At 44.0% G+C, this 20,798-nt stretch overlaps 1 protein-coding gene across 5 annotated transcripts in view; it reads right to left on the reverse strand.

Moving 5' to 3' along the window:
- LOC111953440 (anion exchange protein 2) overlaps window positions 1-20,798 on the reverse strand; it is an 87,829-nt gene that overhangs the window by 10,616 nt on the left and 56,415 nt on the right. For 3 of the 5 annotated variants that reach the window (XM_023972699.2, XM_023972698.2, XM_023972700.2), the window contains 10 exons: window positions 12,678-12,837; window positions 11,776-12,014; window positions 8,646-8,770; window positions 6,338-6,537; window positions 3,938-4,074; window positions 1,484-1,664; window positions 1,247-1,382; window positions 669-870; window positions 322-427; window positions 19-203 (listed from right to left, as the gene is read on the reverse strand). In XM_023972699.2, the coding sequence (XP_023828467.1) occupies window positions 19-203; window positions 322-427; window positions 669-870; window positions 1,247-1,382; window positions 1,484-1,664; window positions 3,938-4,074; window positions 6,338-6,537; window positions 8,646-8,770; window positions 11,776-12,014; window positions 12,678-12,837 (1,671 nt within the window). Of the gene's footprint in view, window positions 1-18; window positions 204-321; window positions 428-668; window positions 871-1,246; window positions 1,383-1,483; window positions 1,665-3,170; window positions 3,264-3,937; window positions 4,075-6,337; window positions 6,538-8,645; window positions 8,771-11,775; window positions 12,015-12,677; window positions 12,838-19,215; window positions 19,325-20,798 lie in introns of those variants that run through there. The other 2 variants (XM_070435404.1, XM_023972701.2) reach the window with 2 other exon arrangements.

Here is a 20,798-nt window from a genome sequence, read left to right on the forward strand (position 1 = left end):
AATTGGTCCCACGCTGACCTTGTCAGACATGAGTGTGGAGATGGAGCGTCCGATCTGGTGGTAGTCCATGTTGGTGCTGGAGGGTCCCAGCAGGACGAAGATGAACCTGACGGGCACGGGGACCTCCAGTACAGAGTCCAGCTCCTGCGCCTCCTGCAGCCGGACAAACGCCATGGTGGGCTGCTCCAGGAAGTCCACACTGCCTGGAAAGAGGAACAGAGTATCTGGGAAACTGCAATATTTTACACTCCTGTTTCAGCCAGTATTTACTGGTTCGTTTTCAGTTAACAATGGGTACTTTCTTGAAAGAATTCAACTCACCCACAAGGACAACAGTGGCCTCAGCGTTCTCTGGAATCTTCTCCAGCAGCTTAAGCTCATGCTTGGACTTGGACCTGTGCATGCCAATATTTGGAGTCGACTCCTTCTGTTGCAGAACACCAAATCATAACGTAGTTAACGCAGGTCTCTGTCTAGCTGACCAACGGGAGACCTTAACCATTAAAAAGGGACTCAACCATGTACTGCTAGAAGATACATATCTATCCAAATAAACATGTCTCCACCACAATGTTATTGCCTGCTCTCTCTGTCAGTCAAATAAGTTATCCAACCTACATTCGCCACAGTAAACCACATAGTATCAATCAACCCGGAGCTGTAGGTACCTGCACGTCGTTCTTCTCCACGTCGACGCGCGTCTCCTGCTCCGCCGAGCTGGCCGAGCCCATGAGGGGCTCTGTGACGGAGGGCTCTGGCTGGTGGATGTGGTTGGAGCTGTGGTGGTGAGGCAGCAGGCTACCCAGGCTGGCCGCAGAGATGTTCCTGGGGAAGGGGTTGTGGCTGTGCTCCTTCTCGTCGCTCGGGTGACTACGGGGGGAGGGAGGGAAAGGCACACAGAGGTTGAGCAGGAGATACATCGCGTGAGAGAGGGCAAGGTGGGACCTACCAAGGAAGCAGGCGGCGTGGGGGACAGGCATGGAAAGTTCAGTGTGAATTGACATGCTGAACTAATAATGCCATTTCATCTATGAGATCAGAATGTTAGACGAACTCCAGCGATTTGTTTTATGTATCCTGTTGAAAAACAACAGCCAGAGTATAAATACAGTAATGTCCAAACACTTAATTTTCTAAAACTACGGCAGTATTCCGTACTTCCATACTAAGAGATGAGATCGTCTTAAGAGTGTCTTTTTCACTAAGCTGTCCTAGACGATTTGTAGGTGTAGTGGTCGTGCTGTACCTGTGTTTGAGAAGCAGGGCTCGGAGCACGTTGGCGCGGTCCTCAGCCTTGATCTGGTCTGAGATGATCATCTGCTCCACCACCTGGTGGGCGATGCCAGGCAGAGTCTTCTGGTCCAGGTCCAACAACACCGCCCCTGGGTGGCAGATGAGACACGGCACACTAGGGTCACTGCAGTGAGGGCAAACACAGATGTACACACACTCTTTCTCTCCCTCTCCTCTCCTCCTCTCCTACCGTGGGAGATGGTCTTGCGGAGCTCCAGCAGGCTGCGGAAGGAGAGCGAGGCCACGTGGGGTTTGCCCCAGCGTTCCGTCTCCTCCTCCACGTCCTCCTCAAACTTGATCCAACGCGCTGTCTCCCGCCACTGCATTTCCTGGTTCTTATCCATGATCAGCTCGTTCAGCTCCACAAACACCTGAGAGGGAGAGATGGACGCTAAAGTGATAGTTCACCCAAATTACATATTGGTTTCCTTACCCTGTAAGCAGTCTATGTACAAGGTAAGACAGTAATCCTTTCTTTTGTTTACCTGGCCAGTGACCACTGTCTCCAATTGCTAACTTTGTAGCATGTTTGTCCAAAAACCAATGCAAGTCAATATCCATGATATTAGCATGTTCTGTGTAGATGCCCATGCACATCCAGGAGTCTGAAATGTTCAAACCAGCATCTCCTTCAAACCAAGTTATTATTGAGCAAACTTGATTAGATTCAGTGAGGATTGGAATAACTGAACTATCAGGGGAAATTGTTTTCGATTAGCTTAAATGTGTCTAGATCTGCTTCGGTCCTTGCTATCCGGGATCCTTGGGATGGCCCTACCCAGTTGAAGTTGAAATGTAAAATGGTTAAGGTAAGGGTTAAAGTTAGACAAGGGTTCTATTTAAGGTTAGGCAAGGGTAGGGGTTAGGATTTAGGGTAGGGACGTCCCAAGGATCCAGGATAGCACTTTTTTGTCCATATTCTTCTGTTATTTTAGAATGAACGCTAGCTCTTCTCAGGATCATGCTGTTTCTTTAAAGACAGTCAACATTATAAAGGAAGGGAAAGCATATCCAGAGAACTACGTGTCCATATGTGTTTATCTAGTTTCACTCTTCAAAATGTCAAGCGTGAAAGTAGTTGGCACCAGGCCTTGAACCTATTGACTTCTGAAAACCATGCAAAATGCATCAGACCTGGGTTCAATTACTACTTTAAATACTTTATTTGTGGTTGATTGAGCTTGCCTGGCTTAATGTACCAATAAAATAGTCCCCAAACTGCAAACCCAGTCCATCTGGCATTCCAGGCAGGCTGGACAAATGTTCAAAAGATTTTAAAGATTTTAAAATAGTAGTTGAACCCAAGTATACGGTGCATGTTGCCGTCAAACAGAAACACACTCAACAGTGTTACTCGGTTATATTAGGAACACCCAATAAACATGCATTGAAATTATCCTCAAAGTCAATACACTACGCAAATATAGGCCACGGACAGAAACTAGCCGAAGCAACTAGTAAATGCAACATTATTCCAGTCAAAACCATTTGAATGAGCACCACAGTTGAGATTAAGTTCTTCCCGAACATCCACAAACTGTGATGAGTAGAAATACAGTAGAAATTGTAGAGACTGATGAGTAGAAATAAAAGACTCGGATGAGTAGAAATACAGTAGAATAGCAGAGACTCTGATGAGTAGAAACACAGTATCGCACCATTACAGCCTTATCACGTCACAACAGGCTGGTTAAAGAGAAACTAGGCTGGTGAGTTAGTGCGACCCAACCCACCACTACCTGTTTTAGTACCAAGCCAACAACATAACTGATGATTAGCGAGTGATCATACTGTACCTACCCTCACGTGCAGACACACGGCGCCACATGCAAACCCACACTCCTGGAACCTGTGTCTGGCCGGCTAAGCCACCTCACCGTCTGGGGCCGGGCCATATGGCCGGAGTAGTCCAATAAGACCATTCCGTCTGGCCGGGAGGCAGAACGGTACAGAACCACTGGCGGTAACGACTGGAAGGAGCGAGAGGGTGGGCTCAACACACTGACACAGACCAGCGCACAGAGCAGGCGACCCTTACATCTCCCCACACACACGCACTGTAGCTCGTACACACTCTCTACACTGAGAGGAACCTGTTGTTGGGGGCCTCTGTGTGTGTGTGTTACTACAACATGGCTCCCTCTCTCAGGGAGCACCGGGTGTCTTGTTACCTGAACTCTTCGCTGCCTCTTTCTTTTGGATGTGTGAAAGAAAATAACAAATTAATTCATTTTTAATTGTGTTCTGCCCCCTCTCCTATCCACATAAGATACTGTAGGGGGGTTGCTCCCAGACAGAGAACGAGGGGAAAAAAATTGGCTGATTTCCAGTTGAATTGGGGGGGGAGGGGGGGGGGGTTCAAGAAAACAATGAACCCTATTTACCTTAGTCTAAACTGAGCAAAACATAGAAACTGGTCTCCAAAGAGGAACTTCACCTACACGTGTCCTGCATGGAATGTCTTAAAACAAGCAGCAACATCAACCTTCAAATCTTCATCCTTGCCAAAAACGTCAGGAAATCCATGAAAACCATTTAAATTAATAAAACCCAATCATACTATCTGAAACAAGGGACTATGTGACACTGTTTCCCAACACAAGCAAAAGAGTGGGTACTACTGCTCGTTTTTTCGGACGCTCACCTCATGTGGGGTCCGGTCCTTTTTTTGACTGCGTATGCTGGTCTCCTGGTGGTCCTTGCCGACATGCACCACTTGGCCCTTGGTGCTCTTTCTGACCAGGTGTCTCCGTACCCCAGGGACATCCTCAAAACGATGGCCTGAGGAGTGAAAGGTGAGAGGTGAGTGCAAAATCACCATCTATGGACAGGCATCGCAATAGAGTTTCATGATTGTCACTATATATTGATCTATCATGTATTGACATCCCCTTATTCTTTGTTTTGAATATGACTGTGGTGGCAATTGTGATCCCAAACACTGACTAAAAGTGGTCAGGAATCCGTTGTAGCTTTTGAAGAATTGATCTTCCTAACGGTGAGCTCTTGGCTCTGGGATGACGTCCCCGCCATCAGGTCAAATCTCAGAGTCCCACACTCATAGGCCAGGCAGCTGATTTTTTTCACCTGATCTTGCTGTGGGGTTGGGTTACCAGACAGGCCTCAAACGAAGGACAACCTGGACAAGGAGGCTGGATGGCAGAGAGTCTCTCAGGTATATCTGAGAGGGTAGTGGCAACGGGTGCGATGATCCTGTTAGAGGTAGGAACCTTACCTTTATCAGTGGCCTCTTTCCCTATTTGAGAAACACCCTGGTCATTGAGCACCTTCATCAACTCTGAGGGTTTGGAAAAAATGACAGCATTTTCTCCTAATGAACAAGTTGTCCTGTTGGTCCTTTTAGGAAAACCCAGCGAGTGAAACTGGAGAGCAACAAAGTATAATCTTCTGTCATGTGAGCCTCTTGTTCATTGTCCAGGTTTTGCTGTAAGGTGTTGTTGTAACTTGTCCCGACTTCAACGCAATGTCCACTGGAACCGTTAGTCCGCCCTAGAGGCTCCACGATGTGTCTGGCTCCTGGTGCACGCATGAGTGTCTGGGCAGACCCAGAGTGGGACTGGGCCTAACTGGATAACACTCTTGAAGGAGAGGAGCTTGGAGGTGTGCGCAGTGCTGGCATAAAGCTGGCATGGGTATGAGGAACAGTCACTTCTACAGTCTCAAGATCCAGTCCTTGCGTGTCCAGGACTGGAGCTCGAAGAAAAGCGAGGGAAAAAAGTTGCCATTCATGGACCACCACCTGACCTGGTTGAGGTAGAAACCGTCCGAGCGCATTAGCTAGCGGAGGTGCTAACAACCGGAGGGTTGAACAAAAAGGGGAAGGAGAGAGTGATCTAATCATTCCAATCATTGAGCAACAACCAGCCGCGAAGGCACTTTCCCAGGCTGCTTTGCAGTTCTGGGAAGAAAATAAAAGATCATAGAATGAGGAATTAAAATACCCAAATAAAATGCGTCACCCATGTCATTTTCGGACCATTCTGAAACTTGAAGGGTTCATGACTAGTAATGTAATAGGATCTCTATGCTCTGACGCTGAGAGGACAAAGGCCACACCATCTATGTCACGTAGCCCCAAGATGGCACTGGACCTACATCACCTACATCAGATCATCTCCATGCATCTCATCAGCTTCCCTCTCATGTTGTTCTTTCAGATGACTTAGCTCTTCCCCATTGTTTTATTGTCACTAATGACTCAGGACTTGTGAACCAGAAGGGCAGCATTCTCAATTAGCCACCAGGTTGGCTTGGGCCTGGTTCCAAGGGCCTCAGCTGACAGCGGGAACAGGCTAATTTAATTAGAGGACTTCGCTCCTGTTCTGTTCCTGTCCGCCACACTCTGATAAGCTGCCCGCTGTCCGCTGAGGGGTCGACCCCCCCCCGGATGTAAATCCCCTCTGGTGCCCCTGGAGCTGGGGACGTCACAGGGGGGGGGGGGGGGGCACACTGACTCATAGTGCCCCTCATTAATGTACCCCTGTGTGCCCCCCTCTCTTTCTTTCTCTGTCCTGAGCATTCCGACCTTCAGTGGAGCCAAAGACTGTTCTTCCACTCTAATCACAGTGCTCAGCTGGAAGGGTAATAATGTGGGATATCAAACAGGCCGAATTGCACGCACAAACATACACTCACAGCCGTCTTTAAAAGTTAATCTGGCAGAGCAGATGACTGCAGCACTCCAAGGTCTGGGAGAGTTTAGAGTACTGGGCTTCTGAACAAATCTCCCAATGGACAAAACAGCCTGTAAATGTACAAGAAGTTTGAACATAAAAGAGAGAACCAACATGTCTTCTGAATTTAATGATACATACAATAAAGCAAGCACTAAAACATTGCTTCAGTTCAGTCGACAACAAATGAATGGCTGAACATGTAGGGGCTGTTTCCCGGACACAGACTAAGCCTAAACCTGGACTAAGAAGCATTTTCAATGGAGATTCTTTTTTGTCCGTGATTAGGCTTAATCTGTAAACCAAGCCGAAATGTGTAACGTGATGTTTCTCCATTTCCCCAGACTCACTCTTAATGCCGTCCAAGTCGGCCGAGGCCAGGGTCTGCGCCTCACTCTCATCCGTGGGGATGCGATGGTACTTGGCCTGCTCGGCGCCAGTCATGTTGCCCGTACGCCGACGCTCCTGCAGGTCGTAGCTGCGGCTGGCTATGCGGGTCAGAGAGGCAGGGTCGGATGGGTCACTGCTGGACAAGGTCGGACAGGGCTTTCTGGGAGAGGAGAGAGAGAGAAAGAACAGAGTTAATAACTTTAAGGTCAATAAAAGTTAAGACGTGAGCCTGAGGGGTGTACTAAGAAAGCAAGCTAGATCTACTCAGGCTTTTATAAAGCTAGCCAGCTTCAGTTAGCTTCACATTCCAGGTCAGGCTTCATCCGTACTACGATGGTGGATATTGCTCGTCCGCCTCCCTCCAACTCTAGCAGGCTTGTAACGCCCGAAGTCTTCATTGAGACAATGCTGAAACATCAATCCATGGGTGAGTCAGTGCCACGTTTTCATTTGTGCCAAAATCTAAATGATAGAAAAAGTTATCTGGCAAAATCAGCAGGCTATGGTATGAAATAGAAATGTGTGGTCTATAAATTATGATTTATCATTAATTCAGTCTTTAGTGTGCTTATCAATGCAAGAGCACCTTTTTCCCCACTCATAGTGCTCCTTCGATCTGTGGAATAGCTTATTGCATTGTGATCATAGACATAATCCATTAGGGTTTTGGAACCTCGAACCATGGCAATTTGACTGTTAAACTCAAGGGTACACTAGAGCAATGGCTTCCAAAATTGTGTAGCTCAACTCAAAAAGGAGATCAGGTTTCTTTTTAGTATTTATTTCATTCATGGTAGGTATACAGACAAACGTTTCGGCCTAAGCCTTCGACAGTGTCATTGACTTGAATGGGAACTGCCATCTATGGATTATACTGTGTGTCTATGGTTGGCTGTCAGTTAGCCTGCTAACAAATTTCAAAACACAATTGCGCGAAATGTACAGTTCAGAAAGCAAATGCTGTCATTACTAAATGTCATTACTAATATGATAGGCATTTTTTAACACAAAAAAGTACATTTGATTAATAAAATATTTAAAATCAGTAGTCTTCCTCAAATGAAGTGTATGATGACACAATCTTTGCGAGAGGGAGAGAATCGGTTTTCATTGGTCCTCAACTCGTGGCTCAGACACTTCAGGATAAAATGGAGTTAGCCCTGATTTAGCCTGCCTCGGAGCAGATTAGTTCTGAAGGATATGTTGCCATAGAAATGTCCCTGGCTAAAAGCTACGCCATTTTTGTGGTACCGGTTATCCCAAGTTGATCTCAGAGTTGACCTTGCTAACTCCTCAAACTTGATTCATAGTATAGGGCTCTGGAGTGGGCTAAACAACTTAACTCATCTTTAATTTAGGGGCCAATAGATGACAAAATTCACATTTTCCAAGATAAAAGAGAACGGTTTGTTGGTCTCCCTCAACATTCCTTGGGACAAACATACAGGAAGCCAATTTCACAGGAGAAAAAAAAAAAATCAGGTGCACTAAATCATCATAAAAATGTCATCATAAACTAAGGAGTGAAGATGCCCACTTAAAATTTGTCAGTCCAGCAAACAGATCACTCCCAAAACCGACAAACACTCACCTAAAGACGTCAAACTGTCTCCTAAGCAGTTTATGGTTGTTTCAGAAAAAAAAACTTTGGCCGTTACTTTCCTCAACTATTTTCAGAAGTTCCCTCCGCAGTCAGAATAATCCACTTGTTTGACATCTCTATCTTCCAATGTATAGTTTTGCAGTTTTAGTAGTACTATTAGGAGGAAGTCCACACAGAGCAAAACTTCGGCAGACTGGAGAAAGGAGAAGAAAAGACAAAGCACTAATGTGTCCTGAGACTAAATACCATAGGTGGAGGGAGGGAGAGGTGTGTTAGTAGGAAGGGTCAGTGTTCTGTTCTCTATGGAGACAGTCAGACAGGTGAAATATGGCTCTGTGTTGTTGCAAGGGGATGAATCGTGTCCTATTAGATCAGAACCCTGCAGGCTGCCTGGATGCCGGGAACATGGTAACGTACAGTGTGTTCCGGCCGGCCTGGGTGAGACCACACATACGCACACACACACACACCACTTCTCTCATCCAATCAGTGACTGAGAACGCCTCAGAGCAAGCAGTATCAGGCTAAGTGCTACAAAAGAGTCCTTGTCGTGTTGTGACGCAAAGCAGGGTGACACTTCAACTGGCAAAAATGATCTCACCCAATCACCTCATTACGGTAATAATGAAATAAAAATATGGGTGTATTCAGAGAGGTGTACTCACTCAGTGGAGGCGGCATCTTCACGTTCGGTGCCCACGGCCGACTGAGGCACAACCTCCATCCCTCGGGCAGGGTGGGGGCTGTCTGTGGTAGGTGTGGCCAGGCGATCTTCATCTGACAGAAAGAACTATGGAGGGAGTGAGGGCACACATGATATGAACATGAGTGTTCTGTATATTCAACATACTATTGAAAATAACTGCAATAGGGTTTATGGTAAAGAAAAAAATATATATATACAAATATGTAGAAAATGAATCTCCTTAAAATCATTCAGAGTGATTCCCCACAAAACCTAGACCACAACAAAAAAATAACAACATTTTTGGGTGATTTTCACAAAATGTTGTCATCAGAGAGCGGCACATGCTGAACGAGAAAGCTTGGTTTATTGCTTTTGTAAAGTTGAGTGTTTCCTACCTATGACTATTTCATTGGCAAAGTGGGCAAACTGTGAGCCATCATATTCATGCATAAAATACCTAATAAGGAAAGAAAAGCATTGTAATTTGGAATTCTGTAAAGTTAGTGTGGGAGAGGTGGGGAAATGATTGTTGTCCATCCATAATGAGAAACCACCTGGTTTGGACAACTTAGATGGAAAGCTACTGAGGATGGTAGCAGACTACATTGCCCTTCCTGTTCGTCATATCTTTAATCTGAGCCTGGAGAACAGTGTTCATCTTCAGACCTGGAGGGAAGCTAAAGTCATTCCACTACCAAAGAACGGTAAAAGCGCCCTTTACTGGTTCTAACAGCTGACCAGTCAGCTTGCCGCCGGCTCTTAGCAAACTTTTAGAAAAAGGTTGTTTGACCAGGTACAATGCTATTTCTCTGAACAAATTAACAACAGACTTTCAACGTGCTTATAGAGAAGGGCACTCAACATGTACTGCACTGACACAAAGGACTGGTGATTGGCTGAAATAAATGGATAATAAGAGAGTGGGAGATTTATTGTTTGACTTCAGTGCAGCCGTTGTGATTATTGACCATAAATCGGCAAAAATTGATCTGTTATGGCTTTACATCCTCTGCCATGTCATGGGATGAGAGCTATCTATCTAATAGAACACAGAGGGTTTGCAACCGCAGCTAGTGAAATCCCTGCAACCCTAAACAAAGAGTTGCAGTCATTTTTGGACCGGGTGGCTAGTAACAAAAAAGGTCCTGAACATATCTAAAACTGAAAGCATTGTATTTGGTACAAATCATTCCCTAAGTTCTAGACCTCAGCAGAATCTGGTAATGAATGATGTGGCTGTTTTGAGAAGATAAAACTCCTTGGTGTCAACTTAGACTGTAAATTGTCAAGGCACATTGATTCAATTGTTGCAAAGAGGGGAGAGGTATGCCTTTGATAAAGTTATGCTCAGCATTTTTAAACACCAGTGTCGATAAAACAAATCCTGCAGGCTCTAGTTTTATCTAATATCGACTATCGCACAGCGATATGGTCAAGTGCTGCAAAGAAGGACCAAGAAAAGCTGCAGCTGGCCCAGAACAGAGCAGCAAGTCTTGCCCTTCAGTGTACACAGAGGGCTAATGTCAACAGTCTGCACGTCAGTCTCACTTGGCTAAAAGTAGAGGAGAGATTGTCAGCATCAATTCTTGTTTTTGAGAGAAATATTCAAAATTGCCTGTATAATCAACTTATATATCGCTCTGACAGACATACTTACCCCACCAGACATGATACCAGGTGTGTCTTCATAGTCCCCAGGTTGAGGGGGGGGGGGGGAAATCTAGAAATTATATTGAGCCATTAACCCATGGCACTCCCATCTCATACAGTGCCAGTAAACAGTAAACCGGGTTTAAAAAAACAAATAAAAGACACCTCACGCCACAATGCCTCTCCCCCATGTGACCAAATGTTTTTAAATATAAAAGTCTGTAATGTCTATGTTATTGTTTTAAATGTATATAAATTGTCTTTGTCTGTAATGTATTTTTAGTTATGTGTCGGAGCCCAGGAAGACAAGCAGTCGCAATTGGCGTCGGCTAATGAGAATCCTAATAAACTCTAACTAAATAAGAGAATAATCAAACTCTAAATGTAATACATTTCAACTCTGTATCTGACATGGTACTAGTGTCTTCTTTTAATGCTGTTGCCCATAACCATGTGTGTGAGGTGTGTACTTTTGTTTCAAAGTAGATTTGTTTAACACTACGAAGAAACACTGTGTGACCGACCCAGTTAGCCCACTGCAGTAAAAGGTTATCAAAGGAAACATGGGTGAGGCAAAAATGTCATAAATATGCCAACTTTGATCAATTATTTTAGATAAAAATGTTAAATATACATGTCAACAATCCTTCCTCCAAAGGACTATTTTATGGATTACATTTCATAAAAACATCCCAAAAATCATGGTCTTCTTTTCGTCAGGGTTTTGTGAGGATTCACACTCTTGAGCATTTATTTTATATTTCAAGAATAAAAGAAAGCTTCATATGAGAAAAGCTTGGGGTGATGGCTTGGACAAGTAATGTTGTACGCATATCACACAATCACAGGTCAAAACCGGTCATGTGTGGCAGAACACAATAGTTGTCAGTGTTATAACAGTGTAACCCCAAACCAGTTAAATAATTGATTAAGCTTGTGTTTAAATATTCATAGAGGAAAATATGATAATGCTGACAGGGGGATTCGATCTGTTGAACCACAGCCACACTGCAAAAAAACATGTCAGTGTCGCAAATGGCACCCTATTCCCTTTATAGTGCACTACATTTTTACCTGGGCCTTGGTCAAAAGTAATGCACTATATAGGGAATAAGGTGTCATTTGGCATGCAGAACCCAGTATCAGTGGTGTAAGATATGCATATTGCCTTACGCCAGGGTTTCCCAAACTGGGTCCTGGGGCCACACCTGGGTACATGTTTTGGTTTTTGCCCTAATACTACACTGATTCAAATAATCCAAGCTTGATGAGTTGGTTAATTGAATCAGTTGTGTAGTGCTAGGGCAAAACGTAAAACCAGGAGGGGCCCCAGGACCGAGTTTGGGGAACCCTGACTTACGCTAAGCTACCTTTGGTTCATGTTTCAAAAAAACAACTGACAGACAACTGAAGTGAATGTTAAAGCGCATTTGAAAACATGAAAGATGTGTCATTACTTGTACGTCTTCTTTGACGGTGTCACAATCTGTCTCAGAGAGATGGGTGTGGCTCTCTCCACCCTCTTCCTCATCATCTTCCTCATCCTCTCCTTCCTCAATGGCGGTGTTGCTGGTTGGGCCGGAACTATCCTTGCGCTCTCTTTCCTTCTTTTTCTTCTTGCCGCTCTTCTTCCTCCTCCCATCGGAGGGCAGCTTGGACAGGGGGTGGTGGATGTGGTGCGAGGAGTGACGGTGGTCTGCAGGAGGGAAATGGTTAGCAGATCAAACATTTTGTGTGGTTTTCAGAGGGACTTATTTTATTAGTAAATCAATGGTTTATATTTACGATTCACAAAAATTAAGGTAATCCACTCCACAATTTCTACAAAAGTATGTGAGCCACCTGCCTCCTGGGTGGTGCAGTGGTCTAAGGCACTGCATCGCAGTGCTAGCTGTGCCACCAGAGACTCTGGGTTCGAGCCCAGGGCTCTGTCGCAGCCGGCCGCGGCCGGGAGGCCCATGGGGCGGCGCACAATTGGCCTAGCGTCATCCGGGTTAGGGAGGGTTTGACCGGCAGGGATATCCTTGTCTCATCGCGCGCTAGCGACTCCTGTGGCGGGCCGGGCGCAGTGCGCGCTGACCAGGTTGCTAGGTGTACGGTGTTTCCTCCGACACATTGGTGCGGCTGGCTTCCTTGTTGGATGCGCGCTGTGTTAAAAAAGCAGTGCGGCTTGGTTGGGTTGTGTTTCGGAGGACGCATGGCTCTCGACCTTCACCTTTCCCGAGTCTGTACGGGAGTTGTAGCGATGAGACAAGACAGTAACTACTAACAATTGGGGAGAAAAAGGGGGTTAAAAAAAGTATGTGAGTCACCTACGCGTGTATGCAAGTTGTGTGAACAATTGTGTATGTGTGCTTACATTCAAAGTCCTCCTCGTTGTAGGTGCGATGCTGCTCGTCGGGGACCCTGGGGGCGGAACTGAGGATCTGCTGAAAGCGCTGGACCCCCAGGGATTTGTTCAGGTCCCCTTCATCCTCCTCAACCGCTCCTCGCATGGACGAGGCTGACGGCGCCTCTGGCTGAGAGAGGAAGAGAGGGAGGACAGGGTCAATTCAGATCAGTCAGGGAAAAAGGTATTGGCTTCATCTCAATTAATCTTTCTTTGATTCCTCGACTCCTTTTAATTGTATTGGAGGAGAAGGTCCAAGTCTCCCCCATCGAACCTTCTTCTCCAATGGGTTTTGATAAGGACGCAAGGAATCAAGGAAAGACGAATTGAGAAAGAACCATGTTGTAGGCCCCATTCAGAAACATCCCCCATCCTAAACCCACAGTAAATCTGAACGGTTTGGATAGACGTAAATCAGTATGGCGAAAATGTAATCAAGTCTTCTGAAGGTTAAGTTAAAGCTACAACTATATTGCTAATACTTATCCAATTCTTTCAGATCAACATGGGAGTGCCAAGGTCCTTGTCTGGACTGAGCCATTGTCCATTTTAGGCGGAGGTAAGTCCTGACTCGAATGATCAACTACACTGAACAAAAATATATTTTTTAAAGGCAACATGCAACAATTTCAAGGAATCATATAAGGAAATCAGTCAATTTAAATAAAATTAATTAGGCCCTAATCTATGGATTTCACAAGATATGCATTTGTTGGTCACAAAAAAAAAGTGGGGGTGTAGATCAGAAAACCAGTTAGCATCTGGTGTGACCATTTGCCTCATGCAGCGTGCCACATCTCCTTCACATTGAGTTGATCAGGCTGTTGATTGTGGCCTGTGGAATGTTGTCCCACTCCTCTTCAATGGCTGTGTGAAGTTGCTGGATAATGGCGGGAACTGGAACACGCTGTTGTACACATCGATCCAGAGCATCCCAAACAGGCTCAAATCGGTGACATGTATGCAGGCCATGGAATAACTGGGACATTTTCAGCTTCCTTGGATTGTGTACAGATCCTTGCGACATGGGGCTGTGCATTATCATGCTGAAACATGAGGTGATGGCGGCAGAAGAATGGCACGACAATGGGCCTCAGGATCTCATCTGGGTATCTCTGTGCATTCAAATTGCCATTGATAAAAAGCAATTGTGTTTGTTGTCCGTAGCTTATGCCTGCCCATACCATAACCCCACCGACACCATGGTGCACTCGGTTCACAACATCGACATCAGCAAACCGCTCACCCACACAACGCCATACACTCGGTCTGCCATCTGCCCGGTACATTTGAAACCGGGATTCATCCGTGAAGAGTACATTTCTCCAGTGTGCCAGTAGTGGCATTCGAAGGTGAGCATTTGCCCACTGATGTCGGTTACAACAGCAAACTGCAGTCAGGTCAAGAAGCACGCAGATGAGCTTCCCTGTGACGGTTTTTGCAGAAATTATTTGGTTGTGCAAACCCACAGTTTCATCAGCTGTCTGGGTGGCTGGTCTCAGACCATCCCTCAGGAGAAGAAGCCGGATGTGGAGGTCCTGGGCTGGCGTGATTACATATGGTCTGCGGTTGTGAGGTCGGCTAGACGTATTGATAATTCCTCCAAAACGACGTTGGAGGCGGCCTAGGGTAGAGATTTTCTGGCAACAGCTCTGGTGGACATTCCTGCAGTCAGCATGCCTACTGCACGCTCCTTGGAAACTTGAGACATCTGTGGCATTATCTTGTGTGACAAAAAAAAAGCATATTTTAGAGTGGCCTTTTATTGTCCCCAGCACAAGGTGCACCTGTGAAATGATCATGCTGTTTAATCAGCTTCTTGATATGCCACACCTGTCAGGTGGATAGATTATCTTGGCAAAGGAGAAATGTTCACTAACAGGGATGTAAACAAATTTGTACACAACATTTGAGAGAAATAAGCTTTTTGTGCGTATGGAAAAATGTTGGTATGTTTTATTTAAGCACATGAAACATGGGACCAACATTTTACATGTTGTGTTTATATTTTGGTTCAGTATAATAATAATTGAATCATGTGTGCCAGTTCAGGGCTACAACAAATATGTGAAACGCCTGGTGGTCCCTGAGGAGAGGGCTGAGAAACCCTGAGGTAAGTGATGTTTTCCCCTGCAGCAGGGTGCTAGATCGGGCTGCAGACCACCTCTGCCGGAGGCGTGCTGTGATAAGGATGGTTGCAAAGGTGGAGCCACAGGTGAACTTGATCCCAACAAAGTGGGGGATCCTCTCCTCGTCTCCTCTGTCCAGCGCTAAGGCAAAGCAGATTTTGCTGTGGCTATAGTACTGATTGTGCGGCTCCTCACTGAGCACTCTCCACTCCTGTGACACTGGCCAAACAGTCGCGGCACCATGCCTCATTTAACGCCCCTCCAAACCCTTTCTCAGGCCATTTAACATGTCATCGGTAGATTAAATTCTCCCCTGCACTCGAGGGGGACCAAGGAAAAAACATTGGTTGATGAGATGATTATTCCACCTCACACTCTCCATCAGTCTGTAGACAATGGAGTGGACAATGGGCTTTTTACCTACTCGTCCATCTTACACCAAATAACACCAATAAATAAATAAAAGAATCTGCACTACGTGTATGGAGTAACTCTTAGCTTAATCATTGTGATTTTCTACCTTAAATTAAAAATATTTTAGCAATGTGTAAACTATAGGGAAGAAATGTGGAAAAAGGAAACAGTAAGAAAACATTCATAAAGCACAAAACTATCTTCACAGCACTGGCTACCATGTCATGGAGTTACAGTGTGACCTACAAATACACACATACCACACACAGGCGTAAAACACAGAACCTTGCAGACGAATCTCTGACAGTGCCTACATGTGCCACAAATAGGGCTGTTGCGGTGACCATTTTACCGCCACACCGGCAGTCACGAGTCGTGAAGGCAGTCAAATTCCACATGACCGTTTAGTCATGTTAATTAGGCTGCTCCAAGCTCTGATGGTCATTAGAAGCCTACCAAACTTACTGCCTGGTACTCAGCACTCTATTGTCCCACTAATCACTCTGACATCAATGCAAATGTAAACGAAAATCTAATCAAAACACTTCATGAGAGCCCATGAGATAATGTTGCGCAATATTTCTATAGGCTATGCAATTGCGGGAGAAAACAGAGTGATGACCTCTATTAAAAAGAGGAGGATCCCATCAGCTAAGCCTACTATATTTATTGCTCAACTTTCCTAATATTAAGCACATTGCTTCTCTTTACAACAGGAGTATAGCCTACCTGGCTGGCATGAAAATGAATCATGGGAAAAGCATCCTCCATCCACTATTTAAGTGCATAGATTACATGTATTTTTTCCCACTGTCCATTTGGAGACAGGTGCATGATAATGGTCCATTCTAAATCAAAACTAATTTCACCTATATATTATTTAGTATGTGTTAAGACACAAACCTTATCAAAACATATAGGCCTATGGGCTAGGCTACATGAGGTGTGCGACTATGATGAGAAAAAGTTGCGAGAGAAAAGGCTGTTTTATGCTGGGCATTATTCACAAGTACTAATATATAATTCACAAGTGATTGGCTAATATTACTCCTGTTGTAAAGAGAAGCAATATGCTTAATATTAGGAAAGTCTGATGGGTGGCAATATTAGCCTACCACTTGTGAATTACATGTCATCATCACTCGTGAATAATGCCCAGCATAAGAAACAGCTTTTTTTGTCCTCTACTTTTTCTAAATCATAGTCGCACACCTCATGTAGCCTAGCCCATAGGCCTATATGTTTTGATAAGGTTTGTATCACAACTAAAGTGTCCAAAAAAAAAGTTTGGCACATGTATCCGCTTTACAGCCTAACTGGCAAACATAAGCAGCGCGTGAGTTTCAAGTTTGGGGAAGATCATTTTCACCATAAAAATGCATCTTATAATAAAACCATTACATGCATAATCACATTCGCGGTCACTTTTGATAATGGTGTTTTCCCGCAAATGGAACATTCTCGCTTATAGCCTACTGCCTTGTGCGCATTGCTGCGCTTATAATGTGAAGAAATAGTCTAATTGTTTATCAATATTTTAAGCCAAACGTTCTTATCTGTTGTGTCAGCCACATTGCGTAAAACATATTTTTTTATGCTATTAGTTGTATTAATTTGGGATCTATTGCATCCTACAACTGTCCGACTATTTTTTGAATATTTATTTCTCACACAGAATAGGTAGACTTTTTTACTATGGGGATAGTAGATCGACATAGGCTAGTGCTTTTGCTGTTCAGTAGACCTAGTCATCTTGTTGGCTGACAAAGTAAATGTGGACAGTCCTTCCAATATCTTCAATATGCACCTCGGAATTGGATAAGGATGCAAGCAGTTGCGTCCCACGATGTGTCTGTCTTCACTTGTAGCCTGTGAGAAAGACACGTGATGTATTAAAAATCAAAACATATAGCCTAACTTTTGTAGAACAACTAAAGTTGAGAGTGCGTGCCGACACCGAGATGACCTGTTATATGGAAGAGAAAGACATCTGCTGACCTCCTGTCATTGTGGTGGGATAACCACTCTCGTTTTCCTATATTGGCTCTGCTTGCCAAAAAGTATAAATGCATGTGTGCTACCAGCACTGTGTCAGAGAGGGTGTTCAGCACGGCAGGGAACATAGTTACCTCTCTCCGGTCTTCACTGAAGCCCGACAAAGTAAACATGCTGGCGTTTCTTAAAATCGGAATCTTAAAGCCTAACTTTGGCGAGTGCTATAGCCTATGATAGTGGACTGAAACAATAGCCATTATAGGCAACAGTTAGCTAAAACCTTGAGTGCAGTAGTTTTACAATTTTCCCTTGGGTTGTATTTTTATAATTAGAAGTGTCTTATTTATTCCTCACGTGTGCTTTTGCTTTACATGTAATACTATTTCAGTGTTTTTATTCATATATTTTTTTTTCATGAACTTTATAACAAACCCCTTTTAAACAAAAAAAAACGAGAAAATACAAAAATGTCTATATATGTAGCCTACAGCCACTATTTGTCACAATGCTGATGTCACCATGATGCTTTTTGTTGTCTCAAGAAAGAAAAAAATAGACCATAAACATAATTGTGTGTATGCTAAATCGTAACAGCTTAATCATTATATAATGGTGATGTTTAGCCTGCCCAGCTGATATTGGTCATTTTAAATCGAAACTAATTTCACACATACTAGGCAATTACACTAAGACAAGAAATGGTATGCCTTTTTTTACATTATCAATAGAGTGGAATCATGCAGCTCATATATGTTTAATTTCATAAGACATTAAGGTTTGTATCATTCACAACTCAAGTTGCCAAATACCTCAAACACATAACCTGTTTCAAATAATCACTTTTTAAGCTGAACACAGAATAACCGCTCCATGTGTGTACTAGGTAAAATAAATAACGGATTTATTGTAATGGTGTACAGGCAATTCAATTGATTTATTTAAGCAATAAGGCCCGAGGAGGTGTGTTATATGGTCAATATACCACGGCTAAGGACTGTTCTTTGCACGACGCAACACGGAGTGCCTGGATACCGCCCTTAGCCGTGGTATATTGGCCATAAATCACAAACCCCCAAGGTTCCTTATTGCTATTATAAACTGGTTACCAACGTAATTAGAGTAGTAAAAATAAATGTCATACCCGTGGTAAACCACGGCTGTCAGCCAATCAGCATTTAGACTACAAACCAACCTGTTTATAATACACTTTAGACTTATAAAATGTAGATGTTTCAAAGGCACTCATTAGTAGCTGCATGTGTGGAACTCCTTTATGTTAATTAAACGGTCAATTACCGTGAGACCGACAGTTATTTGCTTGACAATTACCGGCTGACGAAAATTCCAAACGCCACAGCCCTAGCCACAAATAATCAATATTGACCCAACGTGAACCTTCTGTTCAACCTTCAAAAGGTCGAGGGTCAGACAGTTCCACACGAAGCTGCTCAGGTAGACTACAAGGGCCTCATCCTTACCTCAGTGACCTACATTAAAAACACATTTGAGAGTTGCTTTCTGCAACAGTCTCCAATCTTTGGACCTGTAAGCTACAATTGAAATCTCGAAAGTTTTGATAGTCTGTAGTCCTTTCCAATACAATCAACACATGAATGCCAGTTGATGGGCACTTCATCCAAGAGTAGTGCTGCCAATCTTAACCACATACTATTTTTCAATAAAGCATGAAAGTTCAGTTGGAAAATGACAGCCAAGTCTACCTGAAAAACATCCCCACTCACTAGGAACTCCAGGAGTAGTAAAGACAGCCTTTAGCCTATTACTGTGCACAGCAGTTCACAGTCAATCTCTACAGCTAGAGAGGATGTGTAAGGGATTGCCAGCGAGGTGAAACTATTTCCCACAACCAAAAACATGTGCAATAACAAACCCTTACAGCAAAAGAACCAGCAATAGAAAGACAAAAAATATGCTCTCCTTCTCTTCCATCAGTGATTTAAGGGACTTACCAGACTCATGTTTCAATGGGATGACTTGTGGTATGAGTGTTGGGAGTCAGGAGTGGTGTTTGAGGCAAGTGGCAATGCCCTCGTCTACGGCGACACTGTGGGGCTCTGAATCGCAACACCCTTTATAATTCACCCAAGAATGAGCAGAGAGCCCTCTCCCTGTGACCACGTGATGCGCTAATCGGAACTGTATCTCCCAGCCTGGCACTAACCTATCTCTTATGATTGTGCCGTGTTAGAATAAACAAGACTCTGCATTTATTCTCGCTCTGAGGACAAACCAACCGCACCTGAAAGGGCAAGCCGTGTTTGAATGGTCCTCAAACAATACCTTGCACTCACCTCCCTCATTTTAACTTTGGTACGTGTCAACATTGACCAAGGTACTTTAAACCCTAAATCTCTGTCAGAGGCCTTGGAGTGGGATGGGGCTTGATGTCCTTTGGGTGGTGGATCATTCTTGAAACACATGGAAACTGTTGAGTGTGAAAACCCCAGCAGCGTTGCAGTTCTTGACAAACTTGTGCACCTGGCACCTACTACCATACCCCGTTCAAAGGCACTTAAATATTTTGCCTTGCCCATTCACCCTCAATTGCACACATACACAATCCATGTCTCAATTGTGACAAGGCTTAAAAATCGTTCTTTAACCTGTCTCCTCCCCTTCATCTACACTGAATGAAGTAGATTTAACAAGTGACATCAATAAGGGACAGACTGACCAGGTGAATGCTATGTCATGGAAATAGCAGGTGTTCATGTTTTGTACACTCAGGGTATATACACTATACTGTGTATGTACACAGTGGGGTCTGAAATTATTGACACCCGTGATAAAGACGAACAATGATGACTGTATAAAATAAATACTTCAAATACTGAGCTACATCACATACAAAAAAAAGGGAAATTATATTTTATACTACACTGAACAAAAATACACGAACTGTAATATGTTGGTCCCATGTTTCATGTGCTGAAATAAAAGATACCAGAAATGTTCCATAAGCACAAAAAGATGATCTCAAATTTAGTGCACAAATGTGTTTATATCCCTATTAGTGTGCATTTCTTCTTTTCCAAGAGAATCTATCCACCTGACAGGTGTGGCATTTCAAGAAGCTGATGAAACAGCATGATCATTACACAGGTGCACCTTGTGCTGGGGACATTAAAAGGCAACTCTAAAATGTGCAGTTTTGTTACACAACACAATGCCACAGATGTCTCAAGTTTTGAGGGAACGTGCAATTGGCAGGCTGACTGCAGGAATGTCCACCAGAGCTGTTGCCAGAGAATTGAATGTTAATTTCTCTACCATAAGCTGCCTCCAACGTCATTTAGAGGACTCACCACCGCAGACCACATGTATGGTGTGATGTGGGCGAGCGATTTGCTGATGTCAACATTGGTGGCAGTAAGATTATGGTATGGGCAGGTATAAGCTACAGACAATGAACATAATTGCATTTTATCGATGGCAATTTGAATGTACCGAGATACTGTGACGAGATCCTGAGGCCCATTGTGAGGCCCATTGCATATCTGTATTCCCAGTCATGTGAAATCCATAGATTAGG

Source organism: Salvelinus sp. IW2-2015, linkage group LG27, assembly GCF_002910315.2.
Source record: "Salvelinus sp. IW2-2015 linkage group LG27, ASM291031v2, whole genome shotgun sequence".
Classification (NCBI taxonomy): Eukaryota; Metazoa; Chordata; class Actinopteri; order Salmoniformes; family Salmonidae; genus Salvelinus; species Salvelinus sp. IW2-2015.